General features: G+C 37.5%; 1 protein-coding gene across 9 annotated transcripts in view; it reads left to right on the top strand.

The window, feature by feature from the left end:
* ERC2 (ELKS/RAB6-interacting/CAST family member 2) overlaps positions 1–16,906 on the top strand; it is a 968,268-nt gene that overhangs the window by 309,763 nt on the left and 641,599 nt on the right. For all 9 annotated transcript variants that reach the window (XR_014295433.1, XR_014295434.1, XR_014295435.1 and 6 more), the window contains one exon: positions 1,646–1,813. Coding sequence is in view for 6 of the 9 variants with exons in the window: in XM_082637445.1 (XP_082493571.1) it covers positions 1,646–1,813 (168 nt within the window). In the remaining 3 variants the exon portion in view is untranslated. The remainder of the gene's footprint in view (positions 1–1,645; positions 1,814–16,906) is intronic.

A 16,906-nucleotide genomic window follows, 5' to 3' on the forward strand; every position in this document is an offset into this window, starting at 1 on the left:
AGTTGTAATAAAAGGGAACTTTCTAAAACTTAAGAGTACCTATAAAAAGCTAAAGCAAACATCGAACTTAATGATGAAACATTGAAATTCTTCCCTTTAAGACCAAGAACAAGACAGAGGAGCCACAGTTTCCACCAGGCCTCTCTGTCTTTCTGAATGGCTCGACCATGGGCTGGTATGGGCTTCCTCACAGCCTGGTGGTTGCAGGGTGGTTGGACTTCTGTCTTGGTGGTTGGCTTCCAGTGGGAGGAAGCTGAAGCTGCCAGTCCTCCTACAGGCTAGGGCTAGAACAGGCATATGACACATGCTGCATTTAGCTGGTTGAAGCAAGTCACAGTCCAGCCCAGGTTCAAGAGGATGGTGAATAGACTTCTCCTCTAGTTGTGAGGAACGGCATGTGTGTACAAGTGGGAGGAAATTGGTGGCAGTCATTTTTGGAGATCATCGACCACAACTCCTACGAGACTGGCAAAAATGTGAAAGGCCAGTGACATATGATATTGTCAAAGGCATGGAGTGATTGATACATTTACACACTGCTTGTGACCATGAAAATTAATATAACTGCTTTAGAAAACACTTTGGTGCTATCTGGTGAAGTTGAAGATGTGCATACTATGTGGTCCGGCAATTTAACTCCTAGGTTATTTTTACTATGTGTACCAGATGATATGTATAAGAATGTTCAGAATAGCACATTTTGTAATAGCAAAAAGCCCTGGAAGCAAACCCAAATGTATATCAACAGCAGAATAGACAAATTTTAATGAAGTCTTACAATGGAACACTGTACTTCATTGAAAATGAACAAATTGCACATACAATAACTTGATATAATCTCCAGGACGTAGGACTGAGTAGAAAAAAGCAAAGTGCTAAAAAAAAAATACACAGTGCAAATAAAGTAAAAAACCATGTAAAACTAAATAGTGTATTATTTACAGATGTAATAAATATATGGTGAGCCTAAAAGACAAGCAAGAAAAGGACAAACACAAAATTTAGGGTGGTAGCTATTTCCAAAGTGGGAGAGAAGGAGATAGAAATGGGTAATTCTAATGATCCTTTTGGTGAATAGAATGATGGATGTTTCTTGTATTATTTTTCTATGTTATATGTATTTTGTGTTCGTGTCTTTTTAGTGTTTAATGTAAGAAAAAAATCCCTCAGTGCTTACTTTTTTGGGGGTGAGGATTCTTTTCTGTCAAGTGATGCCCTTGAATGATCATTTCCATTGTGGAGTAGCAGAGAAGGTCCAGGTTCTGTCTTGGGTAACTACCTTTGTCAGCTCCCTGTTGACACTTCTGAGGACCATGGTCAGTAGACTTTGTGGTTTCTTGGATGAGTTGTAGGTTTGGCCAGGAAGCCTTCATTCCACTGTAAACCTTGGTTCTCAGTGGTGTGGAAGGTAGAAGGCAGGCTGCTGACCTTACCTTTCCTATTTTCTACTCTGAGTCACCTTTAAAGAGCCTCCCCAGACCCCTAAGACTGAGTGACTCCCAAGGCCATATATTTAAGCAAACTCATGGTCTGCCTTGTTGGATGAATGATCACTGGTTCTTGGAAATTAAGAGAATTCAGTAGTTCTCAAATGTAAAGAGTAGGAGCTGCGGCTCTAATTTTTTTGTAATTTCATTTTTCACAGATTGATCAGCTGAAGCAGGAGCTTTCAAAGAAGGAGTCAGAACTTCTTGCCTTACAAACAAAGCTTGAAACTCTTAGCAATCAGAATTCAGATTGCAAGCAACATATTGAAGTGCTTAAAGAGTCGCTTACTGCCAAAGAACAGAGGGCTGCCATCCTTCAGACTGAGGTAAGGCACTGTTTCAGGACTCCAGGCAGCAGACATTGAGTTGATAGAAAATATCCTATCTGAAGAGCTTTCTTTTCAAGATCTCATATCCAAATCCTTGTGGCCAGATACATCTTGGATATCAGATATCTTGGGGATTTGGGAAAGGTCAGATCCATTGCATGTATCATAGATTGTGTAACACTCCCAATGGGGTTGCAGCAACATCGCATAAGCAAACATACAGATATTTCTGCAGTAAAAATTTCTCTTACACTAAAGTAGAGTAAATAAAGACTATATAAGGAGCCTTCTGTTGGTTCGTGTTAGGTTGTGCCACCAAAGGAGTTTGCTTCACACTTGGATTTTTTTTTTTTCATTTTTCAGAGTTTTTTCGCAGTTGGGAACCATAGATAAATGATTGGATCTGAAACGGTTTCATTTTATCAAAAATCATAAAAGTGTCAGGATGTCATCTACCTTACTTTACTGTGTATCTGTGTAGGTCCCCCTCCTGGCACCCTTGGGTTTCTCACATCCTAAGCAGTATCCTCAATTTTCAAGATTCTTTTACCCATTGAAGAAAGCTGATATTGTGTTAGTTTCTTAAATGAAATGTGGTTTGTTATTTCTTGTTCGTACTAAGAAAAAAACCCAAATACATGTTGCTATCCTATTTTCTTGCTTCTCATTGGATTATATCTCATTGCTAAGAAATGCAAAACACAAGCTAGTTATTATGTAAATGAAACAGTTGCCAGAAAATAAATGATTAAATGGGGCCAATAGCAAAGAATGCAGTGAATCTCCCTGATTTTTGTGTTGAGGATTTTTGAGGATTTTTGTGTTACATGGATTACTTTAGGAGAAGGCAGTCTAATTGAGTTGCATGTTCTCTCTTGTGTTCTTGGAGCCATGTCTTTGCATGTATACATTTTTGGGTCTGTGGGTAGGTTTGGATTTTCTGTAGGAGTTAATGGGGCCATGCCAGTTAGTAGGTCTGTGCCCTCAGTCAAGGTGCAGGACAATGTCCAGAGGAGAAAGGAAACAAGTTCCAGGTTGGATAGGTCTTGGCATGGACCTGATAGGTCTATGCACTTGATTGGCCAATAGGCAGTTAATTGATTGCTTCGAATCAAAGCTGTCATTTTGGCTTCAATGATGTAGATATTTTACACTTAAGAAATACCATTTTCAGTTGTGTATAGTTCCATTGTGAATGTAGAAGCATGGATATTTTATTTTTTAAGGCATAAATGCAAACTATGCCATAGATTGGAGGTTGGCTTGTATTTCCTTTGAGGAGGCAGCAGTGAATAGCATCTAGAACTGTGCTAATACTGTCGCCACTAGGCACATGTGGCTATTCAAATTTAGATTAATTAAAATTCAGTTAAATTTCAAATGGAGCTTCTTAGTCACACTAGCCACATTTCATGTATTTAATAGTCACATGTGGCTAGAGACTAGTGTATGGGACAGCACAACTATAGACCATTTCTACCATGTAGGACTTGTCTAGAATACGGGTGGAAAGCTATGGCTTGTTGGGACAAATCCTGCCCTCTGCCTGCTTTTGTAAATAAAGTTTTATTAAACTTTTTAATATTTAAACTTATTTAACTTGAAACTTATTTAACGTGAAACTTATTTAACGTTAAATAAGTTAACTTTAAAGTTAAACTTATTTAACTTTATGGTTACACCCTTTTATCTATGTGTTGTCTTTGGCTGCTTTTGTGCTACCAAAGCAGGATTTAGTAGCAACAGAGACTGTAAGGCTGAAAAGCTGAAACTATTTACTCTCTGGCCCTTTACAGAAAAAGTTTGCCACCCGTGGCATTGTGATTTCCTGGGAAGAGGCTTGAGTGGGAATTGGAATGCCTGGCTTGTCCTTTCTCTAACAGGCTTACTCTGAACAGGGCCAAATTTGCTGACCTCCATTCTAGAGCACAAGTTTTTCTTCACAGTGGTCATTCACACTGCAACAGATTGTACTCACAGTTGTCTTAAGTTGGCAATAATACCAGCATTACTAACAAAGTTACTGTAATTGTGTTGGGTAGAAGGAAATTTGAGAAGCAAGGCAGTCTGCTGAGGTATTGCCCAAACAGGTAGTCAGGCTTCTTGATAGCCTCTCTTCAGAAGGAAAGAATGAGAAAAGTCAGCTGGGAAAAGCTTACCACCTCTCACTTGTACTGGTGAGTGTTGGATTCTGTGGCCTCTTTCCCTTTTCTTATTCTTTCCCATTTTTTACCTCTCTCGAATTAATGTAGTCCAAATTAGACCTGTACATATTTCATGAAAAAGACAGAGGTGACATTATGTGGATAGCTTCCATCCCACGTTCAATAATTAAAATGACCCAATAAAGAGACAGCACTTTGAAGTAGAAAAAATTACTCTCCATGTGCAGAGAAGGTTCGAGATGATTCTCTGCTTTTCTGCTTTGAAGTTGGAATTGTGAGATTAATGATTTTATCAGCTGGAAATATCCAAGGAATTTTCTTTTGCCTTTTTTTTCTTCTTTTAAAATCTTTGTAAATGGAAGTGAAGAGAGTTATCTAATGATATCCATCTCATAGAGGAAGCAATTTAGGTTGAAATTAGCTCTAATTGTTGGATCATAGGCAAGGGATTTTTGGCAGCAGGCTAAAATACATTGAAGTGATTTTCCTGCTTCTTGGAAAAACAGGGAAATAAGAGTCTCCCTACCTAATGTGGGTTAGTGGGTGAGTATTCAGTAGGTAAGCTATGTTATGTTTCATTGTGCCCTACAATGAAAGAACTGAATTTACGTTCGTGTGAAAGATACTGTTTTCATCCTTAGAAGACGTTACATGTGATAGCTCTTTCCAATGAGATCCCTGAGTCATTGCTGAACGCTCTTGCTAAAACAGAAGAGGTCTCTCTCTAGAATGGAAAGAGCCGTACTGGTTTCTCTGGAAAACCTGTGCCATCAACTATCTTTGGCAACTCTTTTAGAATATGGTAAAAATGACAGATGTCACTGACTCAACGATTAATCTCTGCAAGGAAAGCTTTTGCCACCACAGAATTTGCGTTTGGGAGGTAGTAGGTTGAAGGCTGGGATGAGGGGGGAGGCAAGTTGTGTGGGTTTGTGGCTATGTGGCTTGGCTCCTAGGTAGGTTTGTTTTAACTTGTACAGATGCCCAGATGCTCTTTGACATGTGTGCAATAAATCAATGGAATAATAATTACACACACACACACACAGACACCACATAGCTCTTAACATAACATTTTACTTTTTAAAATAGCTCCAAAGGACCATAAGGCCAAGTATCTTATTTTGCTACTTCCCTTGATGTTTCCCACGTACCAATTTACCCTCATCCGCCAACACATTAATTTCATGTGAGTAGAGATAATAATAAATAGACTTTAGCACCTTGACTTTTATGGATTTCAATGAATAATTACCAACATATCCAGAAATCAGAAAGAAGAAAGGCCTAGCTATTATTTTATCATCTGAAGTAAAATGTGATATGAAAAACACAGCATTTAGAAGTGGGAGATGTGTGGACGTGCCTTAGCCTCCCCATTCAGTCACTATGACTGAGCAAGACTTACATTTCTGAACCTCCATGTCTTGATCTGTAAAACAGCAGTCATTGTACCAGCCTGATGCATCTATATGAAAAGTGCTTTGATTCTACTAAAGGGTTTTAGCTATAAATTGTGTTGATTATTATCATTGTTGTGATTGTTATTACTACTGTATATCAGGATGTTTGGGGAATACTCTACCTCACTTCTCTTCTTATGGGTCTACCTTTGTGGGTCTCCTTTGAATTTTTGGTGTCTGCTTTTACTGAGCTCAGACGTTTATATTTCAATGGAGTCACTTTTTTATGTCCTAGAATGATGCAGAGAAATGAAGATACTATGAAAGTGCCATCTATTTTGTTCTAGCTCCAAATTAAAAGATTTCTTTCTGTTTTCTTGCGAGTACACTTTGCCCCAGCCCAGCATGATTTCTGAACTGCCAGGCATGACATCTCTTTTGCATCTTTTTTTGTATTCTGGGAGATATGTTATGTGACAGTGGTATATGATGCTGCTTTTATACTCATTTCTGTTCTAAATAGGTTAGGGAAACATTCTACTTGTAAGAAAAAACACTTGACAACATGTTAATTAAAGAATGTAGGGGTTTTGTGTTCATGAAGGCGAGAGGCAACACATGTAGGTTAGGTTAGTGGCAGCTCCATAGTAAGGGTCCAGAACATTTTTGGTTTTGCTTTTTAAATGTAATCAATATAAGAAAATCTCATGCGATCTATTGGCTCAGTTCCCAGAAAATTCACCTCGGCACATACATACTTATATTCATGTGCAATAACGTATATACTCTCAGGTAGTTTACAGATACCCTGAAGCATTTCCAAGAGTTTCACATTAAAGATCCTTGCCCTATAGATTTCTTGCATTTTTCATTCAACATATATTTTTTAAATGACTACTATGTGCCACATATGGTTCCTGCCTTCATCCAGTCAACATTATATTGGGTATGTGGATATATGATAGAGAACTGATCACAGTACCATCAACACTCAGTGAGTTCATTATCACTGGTTAGTAATAATTCCACACAAGGTCTTAATTGGACTTCATCTTTCTTTGGTTGTTTAAAGGCGGATAAGTAAAGGAAAGAAAGAAGATAGAACTAAATGTTTAGCTCTTTTGAGGACTAGAGTATGCAAGCTGTATGAAACGTCTATTTAGGGACTTCCCTGGTGGTGCAGTAGTTAAGAATCTGCCTGCCAATGCAGGGGACATGGTTTTGAGCCCTGGTCCGGGAAGATCGCACATGCCGCGGAGCAACTAAGCCCGGGCACCACAACTACTGAGCCTGTGCTCTAGAGCCCGCGAGCCACAACTACTGAGCCTGTGTGCCACACCTACTGAGGCCCACGCACCTAGAGCCCATGCTCCGCAACAAGAGAAGCCACCACAATGAGAAGCCCATGAACCACAACGAAGAGTAGCCCCTGCTCGCCACAACTAGAGAAAGCCTGCGCACAGCAGCGAAGACCCAACATAGCTGAAAATAAATTAATTTTAAAAAAAAGGTCTATTTATACCTCTTATAATTTAAGGCTAATATTGCTAAGGTGATTACTCTGATAATGTTAAGATTTTATGTTTTGATTAAAACTGATCCTCTTTTGAGCCTACATTCAAGCAACCTGGCTCTCCTTGAGAAAGGGAATGGTATTTATAGGCTTACAGATTATTTCAGGAGTTACTGCTTCTAGTTAGGAACGCTTCAGTCAGCTATACTTTAGATAGACCCTTCCCTCAACTTGTCTAAACAAGCAAGGTATCATTTGATAATATTTTATTGAGCATCTATGATGTGCAAGGTGCTGGACAAGGTGGGACCCATAATCTTAGAAGCTGCTGGTCTTGGACTTATTAATTTAATTTTATTGCCCAAATGTCTACTGAGCACAAGACATGGCAGCTATATTGATTTCCAGGAACTGTGGCTAAATGTTTTCTATGCAATACATTATTTTAAACTTGGCTTACAACTTGTGAATTTGGTATTGTTGACCTTTTTTTTTTTAAGACGAGGAAATAGAGGTTCAGAGAGGATGTGTATCTTGCTCAAGGTCACAGAACAGTGAGTAACAGGGCTTGGGTTCTCAAGTTCTAAACTCTTAACTAGAAATCTAGCACTTTCCATAAGAGTCCCAGTGGCTTGAGGGCTTTCTTTGTGTCAGGAAACTGACATACATTATCTCATTTAATCTTCATGGCAAAGGTTATGGCAGGTTTTATAGTTCTTTCTTAACAAGGAGGTTCACTAGGGATTCAAGAATGCTCACTAGGTACAACCCTCTACTGGCTATGAAGAGGGATAAGAATGAATAACTCTGAGATGTAAATTCTTACAGTAACATTGTGGCTATAACAGTGGCACTGTGGCCATAGTAATGAAGGATGTCACCTAAACTTTAGGGAGGGTACCATTTTTCATGAAGACTAGAATTCTAGTCTTTTAAGAAGAATTTATTGTATAATATTTAGTTTTTATTTCTTTAAAGATGTTTGTGATATGTATATATATACATATTCAAACATGCATGCACCCTTTGTAGAAAAAAAGTAAAAGAATGGACAGCAGTATCTTACTGTGTCTTCTTTTTGTGTTAGATTCAGGTGATCTTTAAATGGCCTATGATACACATGCTGTACATTTGTAATGTAAAAATTAAATGCATTTTTAACAGAAATCATGGTGATCACTTCTTCAGGGAGGTTGTGCAAGGTACTGGTGGTGGAGGCGGTGTTTTCTGAGCCTGTGGCAGCATTTTTTGTTCCTCTGAGTCATGGATGATTCAGTGTGATAACACAACTAGAAAGCAAAGTTGGGCTGTCAGTTTTCAAGATGAATTATAAAACCAAGCTTTTGACAATGAAACTGTTGTTGTCACATGGAGAAAAAGAACAAGTTTTATGAGTCCTTGTTTCTTGGTTTATTTCTCATTGAGATGGGCCCTCTACCCCACTTCATGGTGAGGCCGGGATTCTTGGATATAAAAAGTCACCCTGACAAGGAGTCAGGAATGCTTTGTGGCCTCCAGGGGCTGCGGGACTAGATGCATTCACATAGGGCTTTGCAAACTATTCAGATACTTAAGGAACTCCTCTTTCTTCTGAACTCACATATGTTGAGCAAAGGAGTTTTTTAAATGACTGGAAATAATATTTGCCACAATACATAAGGTGGGATTTACAAGGAGTTTTCCTTTACTTTAAAACAATAATTTCAGTTTTCCTTTTTACCTCTTGCCTCGGTTGACTGGCAAGCAGTAAAGTCCTTTTTAATCACTTTATTCCAGCCTTCAAAGGATAATATTTAAAGTGTCCTTTTTTTTAAAATTTATTTTTGGCTGCATTGGGTTTTCGTTGCTGTGCGCGGGCTTTCTCTAGTTGCGGTGAGCGGGGGCTGCTCTTCATTATGGCGCACAGGCTTCTCATTGTGGTGGCTTCTTTTGTTGCGGAGCATGGGCTCTAGGTGCACTGACTTCAGTAGTTGTGGCACATGGGCTCAGTGGTTGTGGCTTGCGGGCTCTAGAGCACAGGCTCAGTAGTTGTAGCGCACGGGCTTAGTTGCTCTGCGGCACGTGGGATCCTACCAGACTAGGGCTCGAACCCGTGTCCCCTGCATTGGCAGGTGGATTCTCAACCACTGCGCCACCAGGGAAGCCCATGAAGTGTCCTTTTTGAGATAGACTTTTGTTTTATGCCCTTCATAATCACAGCATTTAAAAGTGAGGTTTTATTTTTTTCAAAAAGTTAGTAGCATATGACAAAACCAACTTTTTTTTTTTTTTGTGGTACGTGGGCCTCTCACTGCTGTGGCCTCTCCCGTTGCGGAGCACAGGCTCCGGACGCGCAGGCTCAGCGGCCATGGCTCACGGGCCTAGCCGCTCCGCGGCATGTGGGATCTTCCCGGACCGGGTCACGAACCCGTGTCCCCTGCATCGCCAAGCGGACTCTCAACCACTGCGCCACCAGGGAAGCCCCCAAACCAACTTTTAAGACTGTCAAAATACCCCAGTGCCAAATCAGGGTGCATTGTATCACTTAAGACTTGCAAGGAATGTCTTTAAAATTAATAAATTAAGGGGGTTGGTGAAAAAGTATACAAAACAAAATCCCAGTGTCACTTGTATTTTTCCATTCTAATCCCATCGTTGGCTTCACATTTTAAAATGTTTTTATTTAACCAGGAAAGGCATCATTGGAAATTTTTATTGATAACACTCTTAACTGCAAGAAAAAGACATAAACCTGCAAAGCTGTAACTATCATGGTGGCCACAATTGGGAGGTCTGCAAAACAGTTTATTAGCAGTAGAAAAAAAAAGTCTTGGGAAACACAGTCGTTATAGGGGTCACCACCTCTGCTATGTACATTTTGTTTTTTTCCCTTTTCATTTTGAGGGTATGAACGGTGGCAGTGCCAGACTACACACTTTCCCCTCTCCTAATGTCTGTGGGCTTTGTTTTGATTCTCTCTTTATTAATGATGTGAAAACTTCGGGGTCACATAAAAATGAGCCAGGGTCAGGCTTTGTGGGCCCCAGAATGCTGAAAATGTCCTGGTATCTAGCTAGTGAAGACATTGTTTAAAGGGGCCAGACTTTACTTCCTGAGATTTTTAGCTGTTTTGCAGATTTTAGATAATCGGGTGGACTTTGCAAGGCAGCTTCATACTCTTGCTTTCCTAAGGTAGAACATGAAAGACATGTGCTGGAGGAATTAAAATGTGTTACGGCTGTTGGCTGCAATTTTTTTTTTTGGCCTATTAAGGATGGTACAGGTAGCTGTAGACATTATTTTATTCCGTAGGGCCAGAGTCTAGTGCTTTTGTTGTTGTTGTTCAGGCTTTCAGAAAATGCCATATTTAACACCTTGTTAGTATAAAATTGCTTTTGACTTCATAAACACAGGTGTTCAGTTTGAATCTTAATGAACTGTGAAATAGGTAGATGTCTAAAAGGAAGTTCTATAAATTGTGAACATGGCTCTGTCAGCACACTAAATGGATTAGGAAAATTCATTGTCTGCCGTGTAACTGAACACCAGTGTGATGCATGGACAGGAATTAGTCCTGAAAAGCCAATAAAACGGAGGAAAAAAGTAGTGCCTAGGAGATGTTGATTGTCTGGGTTCCCCCCACCACAAATGAATGCTGGTGCAGAAGGACTCGGAAATCAGAATGGCTATTCCGAGGACAGCCAAGGAGGAATACATATGAGCAGACAACACAGAATTTATAGAGTAAAACCACAAACACCTTATTTTCCATTGTACTAAAATAATGATATTTTACAGTACTCATTTTATATGTAATTATGCTTTCAATTTTATATTGTTACTGCAGCTCAAATCTCATTATAAGTGTTCCAACAAAAATCGCTTTTTAATCAAAAACTTTCCAATCCTTAGCCCATTGTCAACTTATTTTGAGGAACTTATTTTTCTAGTGAAACAAAAGAATTTGGCCCTTCTTTGTGAGCTCATTGGGATATTATTTGACCTGTGTAGCTAGACATGTAATTAAGATAACTGATTCATTTTAATTTCTACATTAAATCTCTTCATAATCTGTTTGCATTGTTTTGGGGTGTAGAGATACGGAGTCAGAGCCCTTCATATTCTTTGAAAGAAAAGAAGTAGGTCATTAGTGCTTTTGTTTGGTTTCACTTCTGTTTGCAAAAGACATTGGCTATACTATATGAAGCTGCAACTGAAAGTGACAACATCCAGTTAGCTAGTCATCCATGAGAGAGTGCATGTCCATGGTAAGTGTTACTTACCATGGTTTGCAGGAAAAAAAGAATATATTTTGGTCATGTCTGTGGGAAGCTGGCTTGCCACTTTAGAAAAGGAGATGACAGAATTTAGGAGGAGGGAAATTCAACAAAACTCTCACTGACCTCCAAGCTCACAGTCTTTCTTTTTTTTTTTTTTGGTATGAATTTTATGGAAAACAGAATTTATTAAGTACTTCCATTCATTTTTTTCCTTTTGGGGAGCACCATTTGGAAATAACCAGTGTACATTGTGATTATGTTCTCCCTGACACTGGACCACATTTGTAATACTTGCTTCCATTCCTCTGGAAAAAGTCTAACATTTACTGTGGTTGGGTTTCTTTATGTGTATATTTACATATCAAACCAAAATGTAAAGAGTGAAGTTAAATTGCAGGGCTCCTGCAAGAATCTTTTACCCATTTTCATATGAACTTTATTCTGTTTAAATTAAATACAGATATTTATTCCACACAGACATGTACTTCCCCCTTCTTATTTTATTTAAAAAAAAAAAAGGGAGAGAGAATTCAACTTGAGGTAATAAGTTGTGATGATGAGGATCATTTTAACCCTAGCAGTTTGTTTTTGTGGCCAGCATTTCTTTCTTGAAGTGTGTGAAATTTATTTTCTTGCATTTATTTTTTATTTTATCTTTAAAATTTCTATGTGAGTGATTTATTAAGCCCTTGTTATTATAACAGAATGATGTTTGGCCTCTAAAATACTACTTGGCAGTTGCTAATTTGAAACTGGACAGATGGTAAGTTCTGTCATTAAGATCTGGTCAAATGTGAAGGAAAAAAGAAGATCCAGCTCCTCATTTACTGAATGTGACTCCTTAGTGCAGTGCCACCAAAGCTGGTTGTCAGAGGGTTGGTTCTCTCCATAGTGATGACCACCTTTGACAGCTCTTCTTAGAGCAGTTGAGGAAAAAGGGAAATGCACGTCTAGGAGAACTGCTTGGGACTGCCAGATATCTAGACCTTAGGATTTGTCAACTCTTTCAACCTCCCTCCCATCCAAAGTTAAAAAGTACACTTGCAGAAAGATGCACATGAGTTTTAAAGATTTAATTTGGAAAAATTGAATCATATTTGCTCTTTGCTGTGTGTGTGTGTGTGTGTGTGTGTGTGTGTGTGTGTTAGAAGAGACAGCACTAAGGTATGGAAGCTAGGTATACAGCATTATTTTGGTAACCTTCTTTGTTGGATCTCCAGTAGATTAAATAAACCTACTAAATAAAGTACCTACTGTGTGTTAGGCGTAGTGCTAGGTGCCAGGAATACAGAAATAAATAAGAGATTAATGTTGCCAATATTACACTCATAATATGATTATTGAAAAATGTTTAACAATTGTTTGTAGTTCTTTTTGTCCCTGAGTATCCACTAGGATTGACTCATGGAAAATTCAGTCTAGTGGACTGTTGTTTGCTTATCAGAGCAACCCCATAGAAACTTTGGGTATATAACAGGGCCTCTGAGTAAGCCTATGAAAGCAACTAACCAGAAAGAGAACTTGTTTCAATGCTTGGAGCCCTTTTCATTTGCAGATCTTTAAATTTTCAAGTGTCACTTTCTTGGATAAAGTCTCTAATACAGGTTGTATAGGACACAAAAATAGAATCTTATTCCTCAGGGACATTGTGGCCTAGCTGGGGTTTTCACTACTGTGCTGCATGCACTTGAGTATTTATTTTAACCCTTTGTTAACCTAATATTTATATAGAAGGAAAACTTCATCACAGTATAAATTTCTTGAAGAAAAGGATCTTTTGACCTTATTCACTGGAGTATATGAGCTCTGAGAGCAGTGCCTAGCACAATATAGGAATTCCAAAAATATTTGTTGAATCTATTGTTGATCTTTGGTATCATTGGAGATATAGTGGGAGAATTAGATGAGATATTGTATCATGGTAGCAATGGAAATATCCATTCTTAGGCAATGCTTTAATGTTAGTATTATGAGAAAACATGGATTAACCCTTCTGTAACTTAGTTATGGGGAAAACTTTCCTAACTATGAATCAAGATCTGGTAGCAATAATATATAGGATTGATAAGTTTGATGATATCAAATAAAGAATTTTTGCAGGGCAAAAATTATCATAGATATAGTAAAAGGCAAATAATTTGGGCAATATACTTGCTAGTTATGCTGCTGCAAGAGGGTTTATAACTTTTTTTTTTGTAAAGTTTTTAAAAACAACCCTAAGCTCTAACAACCTATAGAACCAAAGGGCCAACAAACCCTATAGAATAATGGGCTTGATATATAGATAATACACAGAAAAATAAATGTAAATGGTGCTTAATTTATGATGCTCAACCTGATACATGATCAGAGAAATGCATATTAAAACTACATTGAAAAATAATTTTTTTATTTATTAGATTGGCAAAACTTCAAAGATTTGAAATGTATGCTATTTATTGGTGGGGAAAAATTAGCCCTATAATAACATTGCTGTTAGGAATGCAAAGTGATATATCCTCTTTCAGAGGGGAATTTGGCAGCATCTAGCAAACTATACAAGTTTGCCTCTGACTCAGCAATCCCAATTCTAGGAATGTATTCCAAAGAAATACAAAATATCCAAGACTTTTCATTACAACACCATCTGTAATAGTAAAAGACTAGAAACAACCAAGACATCTGCCAGGATGGGGCTTACCGAGTAAATCACTGTGATCTACAAATGGATTACTATGTAGCTGTGTAAAAGATGAAGCATGTATATACTGATATGGAGTGACCTCTAGGATATCTGGTTAAGTGAAAAATAAAAAGAGGGTGATGAAAAGTGTTTAGGGTATGCTAGTGTTTACCTAAGAGATTGAGGGAATGCAAATATATATATATGAATGTACATATTTGTTTATATTTTAAAGAAAATGATGGACAAACCATAATATTAAAAAACAATTTTTTTTTTTTGGTAATAGAATGAGTGAACATGGAGAGAACCTAGACTTCTTTGAATATAGTTTGTTTTATAGATTTGACTTTGGAACCATGTAAGTATTTTACGTAATTATAAAGCAAAATTAAATCCAAAAAGGCAATCTCTAAAAAGTTAAAGTGAAACAAATGAACCTATCTGTGTATCTGAGTGGTGTTATAACCACACTGAGAGGATCTATTCCAAGTGACTATAAAATATGTATTTTGAGGGTACATCATAGTGGGATATAGTCCAGGAGAAAAAAACCTGCATACAATCTTAAACTTTTTTCAGTGACTATATTATTGGTTGTAGTTATGGATATTATTTATTCTAAGACAGGTGTGTGTGAAGAATGTGGTAAAACAAATGAGTGTTTCTGTTGGTGTCAGTAAGAGCTTGGATTTTCAAAACTTGGGAGAAAGAAGATACAGATGCAAGATTGATGAACTTAAGTAAAAATACTGTAGTCTTATGATGTATATTTTAAAAAATCTATATCAATATATCTATATCTGTATCTATATCTATCAATATATATTATATCCTAGCTGTGTCCCTGGAAAGTTCTAGAAACAAGAGCCAGTCTCTGGTAGCGATAGCTATTCCTAGTGTCAAATTTGCTATTTTCTCACTAAAGGCCTTTGTAGAAATGGATAAGTCTGTGTCTGGAGGCAGGAAATTATGACATCTTGTCATTCCAGAAAGTAGGGAAGCTATCAAAGATTGATAGGACATGTCAAAAGGACTCAAGAGCAGATTTAAAAAAAAATGTGCCCACTGAACAAAGAATTTGAGCATTAATAGCCCAGAAAATATGCTTCATTCAGTCCATGAGTTCAGAATGAGAACTATTTGAAAAAACTTTTTTTTTTGGTAGATTCTAGGGAACATTTGAAACTAGTAAATAAAGGGAAAGAAATGAGTATTCATCGTAACTCTTTTGTATAAATTGTACCTCGGGGTAGCAAAGAGTTGTTGCAGAGAAGATTCTCTTTGTAGAAGTATTCCAGCTAATAAATGACTCTCACCATTTTGCAACCTCTAATGATTTAATGGATCTGGGGATTGAGCTTTAATGGATGCCGTATCAAATATTACATGTTTCCTGATAGAGGTATGCTCTGTTGCCAATGAAGTAGGCTTGCCAGAAAAATCAAACCTGAGTCTTACTGGAAATACAGAAGACAGAGAGGAAGTTGGCAAACAACTCCAAGGAATGCAGTGAGGAAGCTCCCCACCATGGGACACTCTTGCAGGATAGATGACTCCATGGTTTTTTTGTTTGTTTGTTTGTTTTTTGTTTTATAACACAACAACAATAGTTTTCAAGGAAGAGGAGAGAGAAAGGTAGAGAGGGAAACCATGGATTAAAAAACTTGAGACATATGAACCAATTATAATGTATGAACCTTATTTGGATCCTGATTCAAATAAGCAAAATGGTAAAATTGTGAGCCAACTAGGGAAATTTGAAGGTTGAACTGATGATAGTAAGAAATCATTGGTAAATTCTTCTTAGGTGTGATGATAGAATTTTTTAAAATATAGACTCCTTATCTTTTCAAGTTACATACTAAAATATTTACAGATGAAATGGTATAATACCTGGGATTTGATTTAAAATAATCAGGGGCCTGGGGAGGGAAAGATGAAACAAGAGTAGCCATTAGTGGATACTTGCTGAAGTGGGAAATGAGTACATGGAGATTCATTATATTATTTTCTCTACTTTTGTATGTTTGATATTTACGTAAGAAAACATTGAAAACAAAATAAAAATAAACATCAGTGACTTGCATAGGCGCTTTGAATTTCATTCCCAGTGACATGAAGATGCCACAAGATGTCTCCCATCTACCTATCTTGGGACTTTATGTTCTCATTTATACAGATGCTGTTGCAGCTAAATTATTCTAAATTTGTTGGTGACCCTGAAGATGATTTCAGACCTTTTATCGAATCAACCAAAGTATACTCTTCAGAGGGAAAAAGTCTTGTTTTAACCTTTTGTAGTTTTTCTAAGTCTTTGTTTTTATGAGAGTGTAATTTGGATGTAAAAGACCTAGAAGAAAGCATTGGGAAATCTGATAGGGAAGCCGAATCAGTTGGGCTTTTTATGTTGAAGCTTTTCGAAACCTTTTTTCAATCTAGCCAGTCACTGTAAGACTTTGCAGCTGGTTGTCAGGGACCTGCTGATGACTGACTTCATTTAGGCAGGGTCAGTCCTTGATAACTTCTTTGGAAATGGCTTGGGCTGCCAGGCACAGACCACGGCCACATGATTTTTGCTTGACATCATTTCTTTTCCACAGTGATGGGTATCAGTCATCAGAGGATCTAATTTCTATTTTACTCTCAGTCTAGAAGTTTAGAAGACTTTATTTTGCCTGCTTGGATTCTTCAGTTAATCTTACAATCGGGCTGTTTTCCGATTAGTAAAACAGAAGTCTGACTCAAGGAATCCTAGATATTTATCTTACATATTTAAGAAAGAGAAAGTATATAAAAGATGAAATACAAGTAGTAAAACCTTGTTAATTTTATTCTTTCTCCATGCTGATTTTTTTGGAATCTTCTTGGGTACTACAAAAGGAGAAGCGCTTTCAATATTGACTTGCTAGAGTGTGCCAGTGTGTGTTTTGTAAATTGAGTTTATCTAAATCCCAGTCTAGGAGAAGTAAGACAGTTTTCTCTAGTCTTTTTCTAGAAAGTGAATTTTAAAGTAATACCACATGTTGGATGAAATACAATAGAGCTAAAATCATTATCAAGATATCTTAATGACAAACACAGAATT

The sequence above is a fragment of the Mesoplodon mirus genome (genome assembly GCF_964341445.2).
Source record: "Mesoplodon mirus genome assembly, chromosome: 12".
Lineage (NCBI taxonomy): Eukaryota > Metazoa > Chordata > Mammalia > Artiodactyla > Ziphiidae > Mesoplodon > Mesoplodon mirus.